We start from the raw sequence: 12,203 nt of genomic DNA, 5'->3' as shown, positions 1-12,203 counted from the left end.
AGTACACATCAAATCATGAACTGTATTTATCTCTGGAGGTTAATGATGTGAAGGAGTTTACTTCCTCTTTTATTTATTTTTGTAATAACTTATTATATTGGCTCATATCTTAATAAGCAGAAATAAAACAGCATAGATAAAATGGAAAGACTCCAATGATTTTTTTTTTTTTTAATTCCTTCTACAACAGCTCTAGCATTCAGGCTCTCATTAAATAATTTCAACAAAGGAGAATTCATTCATTTATTAGAGAGAAGCATATGAAATATGTGCCACCATGTTGGGTCCTTGGAATACAAGGATGTTATAAATAGAGGGGTCTTTGTTTTGGAGCCTCAAGTAGTCAGAGGAGGGTAAGGATGGAAGAGGAAGTGGGCAAAGAGAACACCATTGGAGGGATCACACCTGCCTTTTCATGGCTGCATCCCACTTCCTAGATTAGGGGCTGGTCCCTGATAGGTGCTCAGTAAATATTTTTTGAACAAGTAAATATTTTTTGAATTTTTTGAACAGTAAAGATCTTTTGAACAGAGGAGGGAGAGAGAGCTAATAAGCTGATTTGTCAGATGGCAGGATCATTCTGTCCTCAGTGTAAGGAAGAACCAGGGATAAACCAAAGCAGCAGTGATGGTCACTTTGGGGCGGCGGTGGCACAGAGAATGCAGATCTGGATCTCTGAGAAAACAAATGGAAAAAAATAGAAGGGATAACCTCTAGTTCTCAGGCTGTCTGTTCATTTGTGACATCTTCCTTCCTGTGCCTTCCACTTACCAGTGTTTTGCTACATAAATAAAGGTGTTATGCCGGTATGGTGATTAGAAAGTTAATGATAATTACAATTGCTTCCTTTGGTTCTCTAGCAATTTCATTCGTTATATACATTTTATTCAATTATACTGAGCCAGCTTTGATGATGGAAAAATACAAAAGAGTTCACTGTTAATTATAACAGGATATTTACATAATTTCCAAGCAGTCCCAGATTTAGTTCATCTTTTTAGAGTGAACCTCAAAGGATGATTTTTGAGTTTCCTTATAATTTTTTTTTTTTTACTTCAGCAATCTCTTTACAGTGAAATTGTGTTACCTGTATAATAACACTTTGTGGAAAAACCTGACTGATAAAAATAAAGCCACTGTAGATTTTATTTCTTCTGTTGTTATCACTCCAAAAGTTCTGGGGGCATTGGGTATCACCTGCAAAGGGGCAAAAAAAAAGAATTTTCCAGGCTGCTAAAATGGGAAGTGACCACTTCCCCCTTCCTCTTGCCAGAACGTTTCCATGAGAAACCTAGAGGTTGTAAATCCTTTCTCTAACCTTTCAGTATGGATGTAAATCTCTTTAAGGTCAGTAAGCCTCTTGCCTGTTTTACAGCAGAGAAACATTCTTGCCAAGTTCTGGAATTCATCCCTTTTGAACCGTGAACTTCTGAGAAGGTAAGAGCCCAGTCTCCCTATCACTCTGAGTACCTCGCTCTGAGTTAGCACAGGAAGAAGACAGGTTTTACTGCAAGTCTTCAGCCCACTCAGGCAAGAAAGCTCAGTGTCTTCACCTTCTATCTGAATAAAAGAAATACCCTTCAATCCCTGAACACACTGTCAGACTTGCACGTGCTCAGTGCCACTGGATATAGATGGGATTTTCTACTCCGCATCTAGGGGTTAGGTCTTTCTGGCAAACCAGGCAAGACTTCCTTCATCTGAACTGGGAACCAGGAGTCTCAGCTCCACCACTGATGAGAAGAGAAATCACCTCTTAAAGGTATCCTTTAATTTCATCCCCCATACAGGGGAAGTGCTAAACCCTTTCCACTTAAATTACCATGAGATTCATTCAGACTTAGCTGGGCTTTTCCTCCCACTTAAAGGAAGACCGTGGATTGAATCCTCAACCAACATTAATATCCCACAAACCTCTGTCAAGAATTTGATTAATGTCTGCCCCAAAGTGCTACCGACAGCCGGTACAAAAAGTACATTCTGGAATGCCTGGCCAGCTCAAAAGAATCCTCCTCCTCTGGGCAATGTCTTTTTGAATACTCTGGGCAAATAAGGGATTTATGACAAATAAGATGATGGTTTTCCTTTCTTGTCCAAAACCCTAGATGGTAATTATTGGCCAAATGACTTAAAAAGAATGACTGACTGGGTTGCATCATCAAGGTGATGCCAACAAAGCCAGCAACTGGTGTTGAGTGGGCTGGTTAATGCTGTAATAAATATTCATCATGTTTCTGGGAAATTCAATCTAGGAGAAACACAACCACCAAAAGCAAAAAAAAAAAAACAAAACACCAAAACCCAGTCTTTTCATTTTTCATTTATCTCTTATCTCAGTTCAATGGTCTTTGTAAATAAAGAGCGTAATTTGGTGAAGTGAATAAATCTAATACAAAGAATGAGGTAAGACATATCCTAACCCAACAGGTGTTCTGGAACAGGGGCCAGATCAGGCCTCAGATGTCACTGCATGGTGATATTTGGAATAATATAAAAGAAACAGGAGGTCTGTAAGATTCAGAGTTAATTAGATTTGGTCAACATTTACGCAGCCAACAAATAGTTAATGAGCATGTATCACGCACCAAACGCGATGCTTGGTGCCGGAGCAAAACCAGTCATGCCTCCTGTCCTCAAGGAGCTTACTGTCACCCAAGGGAGACAGACATTTATCAGACACCCAGACAAAGGTTTCCTCTCATAGGTACTGAATGAAAGCGTCTCAGACAGGTGGTTTTCCATCCAGAAAGAGAGAGAGCAGAAGAGGCTCTCCTGACGAGATGATGCTTCCCAAGGATGAGACTCAGCCAAAAGCAGCAAGGAAGCAAAAGTGATTAAGTTGAGAAGACTGGCAGTGCCAAAGTCATGGCCAGAGGGAGAGGGGCCAGTACGGGGGGACTAAAGGAGCTCAAGCGTGGGCAGAACAGAAAGAGCAGGAAGGAGGAGAGGACGGCTGATTTGCATTTTAAAAGAACTCTCAAAGGAGCTACCAAGCCCTGAAAAGACACAGAGGAACCTTAAATGCACATTATTACCAAGGGAAAGAAGTCAGACTGAAAAGGCTGAGGGGAAGGCAGGGAGGAGTAGAGGGAGCACAATTTCTAGGGCCGTGAAACTGTTCTGTAGGATTCTGCGATGGTCACCACCTGTCATCATGCCTTTGGCCAAACCCAGAGAACATACAACAACAAGAATGAACTCAAATGTGAAGTATGGACTCTGGGTGATAATGATGTGTCCATGCTGGTGTCAAAGGACGTGAAATCCTGCCCTCTCAAAGGTCCTTCTAGCTGGACTAAGAATCAAATTGGTATGAGATAGATTAACAGGAGAAAATCAAATTTAAGAGCACAGGGACAGGGAATCCACACAAACAGGGACATTCCCAAGATAGTCACGCAACGTAAGGTATAAATATATATGGCGCCCTGAGCTAAGGGCAAAGGGGAAAGGATCTGGGATTTCAGAGGAAGGGAATGCATCTCACAGGGCAATGAAGGTAGATGTTTAGTGGTAAGATGTTTGCCCTGCCATATAGATGAGACAGATAAAATTTATTTCTGGGGGGCGCCTGCGTGGCTCAGTCCGTTAAGCCTCTGCCTTCGGCTCAGGTCATGATCCCAGGGTCCTGGGATCAAGCCCGGCGTCGGGCTTTCTGCTCAGCAGGGAGCCTGCTTCCCCATTCTCTCTGCCAGTCTCTCTGCCTACTTGTGATCGCTCTCTCTCTGTGTCAAAATAATAAATAAAATCTAAAAAAAAAAAAAAATTATTTCTGGTAATAACCTTTCTTCTGGGAAAGACCCCCAATTTAGATTCTTCTAGGTAATTAAGAGAGAGGCAAAATTTTCTCTTGAGGGGGGTGCCTGGGTGGTACAGTCAGTTGGACATCTGACTCTTGGTTTCAGGATCTCTGGTCAGGATCTCAAGGTCGTGAGTTGGAGTCCCGGGTCAGGCTCTGTGCTCAGTGGGGAGCTGGCTTGAGATTCCCTCTCCCTATGCCCCTCCCCACTGTGCTCACGTGCACTTTCTCTCTAAAGATGAATAGATAAATCTTAAAAAAAAAAAAAAAAAGTTTCTCTTGTACCCCTAAGATACCGATTGCCTTCAGCTCAAAATAATCCACATGCCAAAGGAGCCCACTGCAGGAAAAGGAGACTGTCCTGACCTTCTTCACAGATTCATCAACTGTAACAAATGTGCCATCCTGATGGGGGTGTTGATAACGTGGGAGGCTGTGCATGCATGTGGGACCGGGAGCGTATAGGAAACCTCTGTATCTTCTGCTCCATTTTGCTGTGAACCTAAAACAGCTCTAAAAAAAAAAATAATAATAATAAGGTCTATTTAAAAAGAGAAAGATACCTCTAGCTTCATAATCAAGAATGGAACAGGTGGGAAACATAAGCAAAATGAAAGTTAGAAGGGCTTCTATAACCATCCAGGCAAGAGGTGGTCATGGCTTAGACCAGGAAGGTGGAAATGAAGATGGAGAGCAGAGTACTGATTAAAGGAGATATATAGGAGATGAAATCAATAGGCCTGGGTGACGGACTGGATAAGGAGGTCGGGGAGGGCCAGGGGGCATCCGCCATGGTGTGCAGGAACTGATCCAGATGGTCTCACAAGACCTGATGCTTACACTTCCAGAAATTCTGCAAGCTGACTGCTAAATAGCCACTATTAGGAGCGCCTAGGTGGCTCAGTGGGTTAAAGCCTCTGCTTTCGGCTAAGGTCATGGTCCCAGGGTCCTGGGATCGAGCCCCGTATCTGGCTCTCTGCTCAGCAGGGAGCCTGCTTCCCTCTCTCTGCCTGCCTCTCTGCCTACTTGTGATCTCTGTCAAATAAATAAAATCTTTAAAACAACAACAACAAATAAATGGCCACCATTAGAAGTTATTACATTACAAAAATTATACCCCATGTTAAAAAACAAAAGTAATACTCAAACTTTATCCCTTTCTAGTTATTTCACTACATTTGACTGTTATCTATACTCTTGAAATCAGTTATGCCCACAGCATCTACAGTATCCATGTGGTAGGAGCACTGCATCATGGGTAGCTTCTGCACGCTTCTTCCCAGTTCCAACTTGCATAACATCACGTCAGGAGCTTGAAACTAGCTACGGTGGAGATATTTATGCCACAAAAGTTGGCAAAGGACACAAACCGAGGCTTTATTTTCCCTAAAGAGCAAGTTGTTGAACATTTACTAGCAAACCATGGGTGAGGGAATAAAACAGCAGGGAGGGTTTCTGCAAATCCTCAAGACAGAAGATCATGATAAAGTCTCTGTACCAGAAATCAGTTATTACTATGAATGATGGTTATTCTACCACCAAACATTTACCAAGCTCTCGTCAGGTGTCAGTGTTATATTCACCATTCAACATGGAGTCTCTGAGTCCTCACGGCAACCCTAGGAGATGGGCATGCTGGGTATTCTCCACAGATAAGAAAACCCAGGTTCAGACCAGTTAGGTGACCTGCCAGGGGCAACATGGTGAGTAGGCAGCAGAGCCAGGACCGGAGCCTGAGTCTGTATGCCCGGAGTCCTGTTCTTTCTCTGAAGGGGATTAGAACCCAACTTGATGCTGAAACATCTTGAAAACAGATCTAGGGCCCCTTGATTCAGAGACAAGATGTGTTCTAGAGTCTTCTTCCCTCCTCATCTCTCTCTCTGTTCTAGGTCTTCCTCTCTCCTTTCCTCTCTCCACTCCTTCCCCAAATCTCCCCACTTCTGTCTCCATGCCTCTATGCCTTAGAAAACAGCTAACAGTTTCTTTATGGAGTAACTAAGAAATAAATGCAGACTATCAGACTATAGACTATCAGACTATACAGACTATCATTCTTTTATTCCATTAATAACAAGTATAAATTATCAATGCAAACAACCCTGAAAACAACTACACATCACAGAGGGTCAAACTTACTTCTGCTTAAAAATTGACAAATGAATCACATTTTTCTCCGCAAAATGTGCATCTTTGCTAAATTTATCCTAGGAAAACAGAACTTGGCAGAAATAATGGTCTCAAAATGGAATCAATAGTAAGTTGTAATCAGTATATGCAATGTGGGGGAAACAGTAGATTAAGTCAAACTTGTTGTAAAAGTTAAGTGGAAAACAATTCCCATGCCACTAATTTCAGCAAAATGAAAAAATAAGAAGATGTATGGAAAATTAAGAATAGCTTAATGACTCATGTAGATCACTCATCACAGAATTAAATTGGTTTAATAGAATTCACTTTAGACAATGCTTTCTCATTGAGAATTCACCCCTTTGATACCATTCTAATACAAATATTTGTATTCAATATACCTTTGCATCACATTGGTGTGTGAGAGAGGGTAAAAACACTGCCCAGGCCCTGAGGCCAGTTCTATGCTGACCATCCTTGCTGATTTCTGAGTCTCTTTCATCCCAAAGTGTCCTGACTAACCCAGAAGACAATGAATACTTTTGGGCTTCCTGTAGAAGTATGTTTCCACAGTCAACACTAAGTAGGAATGGCAAACCATCCTAGGATCTTGGGAATCCACTTGGGAATCAAGCCCATTGTGCTTCTGAAAGTCGAAGATGAATAAAGATTCTGCCCTTATAAACAGTAGCTGGCATATAGGAGCAGTTCAAAAATGTTAGAAGGATGGATGGTTGGATAGTCATATTACATATTTACTGGGGAAACAACAGGTCTTTAAAAATCCATTTTCTGTCTTCTCTACTTGTCTTACCATATAGTTTTAAGTTTTAAAGTTAAGTATGGCGGTACTGAGACCATCCAATCTAGCCAATAAAGTAGATCCCTTAGATGTATCAATGATTAGTGTAGCTAAAATGTCTAGGCTGCTGACATTTCACACACCAAGAGAATTTGAGAATTAATCAACACAAGGGACTTCTGGGGAGACCAGCATAGGCACAGTCAGCTCCAGACTGGCCAGAGGGAGGCAGAGAGAGCAAATGGGACCTCTATAGTGGCTAAGGGGTGAGGCTGGGGGAGTAGGGGAGAGTTCCTATGCACAGACTAGAGATTTGTGAAGTCTGAATTTCCTACCAGCATCAAAACAGGAAAGAAACAAGGGCTTTATTGACCTGTCCAGATGTGGGCCAAAGAAGAAATGGAGGGTGAAGTCAAAAGAAGCCACCCACCTGGGTGGCTCAGTCAGTTGACAGTCCAAGTCTTGGTTTCAGCTCAGGTCAAGATCTCAGGGTTGTAAGATTAATCCCCATGTCAAGTTCCATGCTCAGCTCAGAGTCTACTTGAGATTCCCTCTCTCTCTCTCTGTGTCCCTCCCCTGACTCATACATACTTTCTCTTTCTCTCTAATATATAAATAAAATCTTTTTTGAAAATGCATTGCTATTTTAAAAAAGAAGAACATCAAGAACTGGACTCCATATTGCAATCAGGGCCCACGGGTGCAAGAGCACCTGGAGTCCTAAACAGACCAGGTTCGGCCACCCACCATGGATAAAATCCAAAGACAGAGAAACAAGTGGTGTTGAAACAAGGGATGTATTTCAGGGAGGCCAACACCAGGAAGACAGTGGACTAGAGTCTCCAAAGACTGTCTCCAAAGGGCTGAAAATTATTTCTAGATTTATACAAGGAGAATGGGGGACAAAGGTCAGTGGGTATGTGCAGGTGAGCAGTAAAGGTCAGATAGATCCTTGTCTTGGAGTCAATCAAGCAGGGTATTCCTGGGGTCAGGGCAGTTGTTATTGTGAGACAGGTAGTTTAAGAGCCCATCACGGATGCTTTGGCCACCAGTGTCCTGCCTCTTGCCTGAGTTAAGAGAGAACCTATAAAGAAGAACTTAATCAGAATGTGGAGACTGAGGTCAAAGTGGAGGCAGCTTAAGTCCTCTTTCATTATTACAATAACATATCCCCTAACCTATCACACCAGCTATCATGAAGATAAAATGAGAGAACGTAGGTAGCTTTCATCTTTTTATGGAATCTTTTTTTATATCATATTTGTGTGCGACCTCATTGTTACCAGCAAGGCAACACATTAAGGGTTACCAAATTTTTCTGTAAAGGGTCAGATGACAAATTTGTTAGGCTTTGTGAGCTGTTCAGTCCCTGTCACAACTACTCAGCTCTGCCCTGTAGCACAAAAGCCACCGTGGAAAATACCCAGCAAATGGGTGTGGCTGTGTTCCTGTAGCTAGAAGGCAACAGAAGTTCTCAAATAGAGGGCTCAAGGTCATGGCAGAAGGGAGGAGAGGAAGGGACAAAAGCAGGGAAGGAATGTGTTTGGTTTGCTGAACTAATAGTTCCAGCCAGGGAGTCGCACAAGTAGGGGTCACCTGATAGCACCTTATGTGAGCCAGTTTGAGCCAGCCTGGAGCTGACGGTCTGCAAGGAAGCCCCCCTGAGCTGACTTGAAGTTGCCTTCAGTTCTTTACAACACTAAGATCTCCTCCTATGGGCAGAGTTATCTGCCATTATTTGAACATACAATGTAGGCCCTAGCATGTTGACACATTAGGCATGTGCCATTGAACCAAAAATGCCTCTCCAAGCTCCCTGCCCCTGCCCTCGGAGGCACTGAATGAAAGCTTCCTCTACTAACCTCAGGGGGAGACAGTGCTTTGAGAGCTACCTCCCTGTCTCCTGACTTATAACAAGCAATGAAAGCTCTTGGCTTTCATCACTTCCTTGGGTTGTTTTCAATTTGATATATGTAAAGTAATGAACCTCTTGAGTTTTGTTACATTCCTATAAAACTGAAGGGGTTCAGAACAAGTCTCCCCAAAATGTACCACTCTGGCAATGTGGATTGTTTTGAGCTGAAGATGACCAAGATCCAGCCGTTTCAAGAAAAACTTTTACCTCTCCCTGTCTAAAAGAATTTAGATAGAGTGCTGGTTCAGAAAGAGAACTGCCACCCGAGATATCTACAAAAAATATGGACTAGGTGTAGGTAAGTTGTGGGGAGCTCAGCAGGGCTTGGAAATGAAAGTCCTCTCCATACCGCACTGCTTCTATATAGCCCAGCAAACACTTGTTTATCAAACATTTACTTTTTTTTCATCTTCCTGTGAATTCTCTCTCTCTGCTTTGAAGTCCCAGACCCTTACACCCTTCTCCTCAACTCTGGATGGCATACAAGCCTCAACTGCCTGACCATCTGTCTAGTCTTAAGAAGCCCTAGAACTAAATTTTTCTCCTGTTAATTTGTTCTATGTTAATTTGATTATTAGACCAGCCAAAGAACCAAAAAGGGCAGAGTAAAAAATATTTTCTTCCCAATAAAACTTGATTCACGGACACTGAAGTTTGAATGTCATATAATTTTCACACGTCATAAGATCTTCTTCTTTTTACTTTTTCAACCCTTAAAAAAATATAATGTGGAGACCAAGAAAAACAAGGCTGTCTACCTCAAGTCTAGCCTTGACATAAGTACAGCCATCTTGGCCCGGCAGCCATCTTAGGCCTCCGTGACCGGTAGATGACCCCTGGCTCCAAGAAGACTGACCAGAGGTTTTGAAAACAAAACACCATACCAAAAACCAGTTAGGAATAGGATAACTTAATGAGGTAATAAGTCATGTCAGGAGTAGGATAGCTTGACGTTGTAATAAATCATGTCAGAAATAGGATAGCTTAACACTGTAATAGATCACAAGAACATAGGGATGCAATCATGGCCCAATCACCTACTGCCAAATCCATCCCTACTCTGTTTTTAAAAACTGACTGTAATCTGGTTCGGGGTCCAAGTCTCTACTCCTCTGTGTCAGGTATACTTGGGCCCAAGCTTAAGCTTGCTGAATAAACCCTCGTGTGTTTACATCGGTGTTGGCTCCTTGGTGGTCTCTCAGACACGAAAACTCGGGCTTAACAATAAGAACCGTTCATAGCTCATAGGCCATACAAAAACCGATAGCATGGTTGAAATCAACAACATAAGAAACAACAGGTATTGGTGAGGATGTGGAGAAAAAGGAACCCTCTTCCACTGCTGGTGGGAATGCAAGCTGGAACAGCCACTGTGGAAATGACACAGAGGGTCCTCAAAAAGTTAAAAATAGAACTAGCATAAAATCCAACAATTGCACGACTGAATGTTGACCCAAAGAATAGAAATACACTCATTCAAAGGGATACATACACCCCTATGTTTATAGCAGCATTATTTATTTACTTATTTATTTATTTATTTTAAAAAGATTTTATTTATTTATTTGACAGAGAGAGATATCACAAGCAGGCGGAGAGGCAGGCAGAGAGAGAGAGGAGGAAGCAGGCTTTCCACGGAGCAGAGAGTCCGATGCGGGGCTCGATCCCAGGACCCTGGGATCATGACCTGAGCTGAAGGCAGAGGCTTTAACCCACTGAGCCACCCAGGTGCCCCTATAGCAGCATTATTTACAATGGCGAAGATACAGAAGAAGCCCAAGTGTCCATTGATAAACGAGTGGGTAAAGAAGGTGTCTATCTATCTATCTATCTACCTATCTATATTACACACACACACACACACACACACACACACACAGAGGCGTATTACTCAGCCACAGAGCAGAATGAAATCTTGCCATTTGCAACAACATGGATGGATCCAGAGAGTATAATGCTGAGTGACGTAATTCAGAAAAAAACAAATACCACGTGATCTCCCTCACATGTGGAATTTAAGAAACAAAATCAATGAGCAAAGGGAGGAAAATAGAGAGAGAAGGAATAAGAGAGACAAATCAGGAAATAGATCCTTAACTAAAGAGAACAGATGGTTACCAGACGGGAGGGGCTGGGGGATGGATGAAACAGGTGATGGGGATTAAGAAGTACCCTCCTTGTGACCAGCACAGGTGATATGTGAAAGTGTTGAGGGGCGCCTCAGTCATTAGGCATCTGCCTTCCGCTGGGTTGTGATCCCAGGGTTCTGGGATCGAGCCCCAGCATCGAGCCCCCGCATAGGGCTCCCCGCTTAAGAAAGGGCCTGCTTCTCCCTCTCCCGCTCCCCCTGCTTGTGTTCCGTCTCTCACTGGCTCTCTCTCTCTCTCTCTCTCTCTGTGTCAAATAAATAAATAAAATCTTTTTTAAAAAAGTGTTGAATCACCGTATTGTACACCTGAAACCAACATAACACTGTATGTTAACTAACGGAAATTAAAATATAAACTTTAAAAAAAGAAAGAAAAATAAAGAAATGGGTGAATGGCTTATGAGAGCAAAGTGTACAGCTGGTTTCAAATAAAAAAAAGAAGCTTTGTAATTAAAAATAAATACATTGTCTCCTCCTCCACCATTTCCATTGATAGAGTGCATTTCCCAGCTCCACTGATGCTAGACTTGGCCATATGATTTGCTTTGGACAATGAGATGGCAGCAAATACGATGGATGTAAACAAAGATAAGAAACTGTGATTTATAATAAGAAATATGTATTTTGGTCTTTATCCCTGTTTCTGGCAAAGAGCCCCTAAAACCCTTAGAATTTCCCACATGATAAAAGAAATAAAGCTTTCTTTTGTTATTCATAACAAGCCTCTTTCAATCACTTTGGAGTTTATGTTAATGAGGTGACTTTTAAGAAAGCCCAAAGAATGGGGGCTGTTGCCAGGAGGATCAAGATCATAAAGGTGGAACTTTCACCCTCAACTCCCACAGCCTCCAAGGAGGTGGAGGTGGAACCCATCACCAATTGCCAATGATCTAATCAATCGTGCCCACAAAATGAAGGTTCCATAAAGATCGCTGATTATGGGGTTTGCAGAGCTTCTGAACTGGTGAACGAATAGAGATGTGACAGGCCCAAAGAAAGCATGAAAGCTCTGCACCCCTCCCACATACCCTGCCCTATGCACCTCATCCATCTGGTTATTCCTCAGTCATGTCTTTTTATGATGACCCACTAATCTAGCAAGTAAATTCTTTTCCTGAGTTCCATGAGCCACTTTGGCAAACTAAGTGAACCCAAGGAAGAGTTCATGGAAACCTCTGTTTACAGCTGGTTAAGTCAGATTAGCCAGTCAGCTATTACAACCCAGACTTGTAACGGGTGTTTGTGGGGGCATGGGATGATGGGGGTTCTTTGTAGGACTGAAACTGTACGGGCCAACAGCAGGCCACCCCAAGATGAGTGACTGTGGCATCGTGAACTAGTAATTCATTGCTTGTCTTTCAAGTCTTAACTCCCCTGCGTCCTCCTGGCCTCCTGGACTGACTCACAACTC

General features: G+C 42.5%; 2 protein-coding genes across 2 annotated transcripts in view; one reads left to right on the top strand and one right to left on the bottom strand.

Moving 5' to 3' along the window:
- The window catches only part of GRIN2A (glutamate ionotropic receptor NMDA type subunit 2A), a 600,982-nt gene that overhangs the window by 449,865 nt on the left and 138,914 nt on the right, over positions 1 to 12,203 (bottom strand). The gene's annotated exons all lie outside the window — the stretch shown is intronic.
- The window catches only part of LOC106005600 (retrovirus-related Pol polyprotein from transposon 17.6), a 35,561-nt gene continuing 26,493 nt past the window's right edge, over positions 3,136 to 12,203 (top strand). Inside the window, 1 exon segment of the mRNA XM_045071937.1 lies at positions 3,136 to 3,310. Within this exon segment, the coding sequence (XP_044927872.1) occupies positions 3,136 to 3,310 (175 nt within the window).

This window comes from Mustela putorius, unplaced genomic scaffold (genome assembly GCF_011764305.1).
Source record: "Mustela putorius furo isolate JIRA1106 unplaced genomic scaffold, ASM1176430v1.1 tig00004007_pilon_pilon_pilon, whole genome shotgun sequence".
NCBI classification, from domain to species: domain Eukaryota; kingdom Metazoa; phylum Chordata; class Mammalia; order Carnivora; family Mustelidae; genus Mustela; species Mustela putorius.
This window is presented reverse-complemented; position numbering and strand designations above follow the sequence as displayed.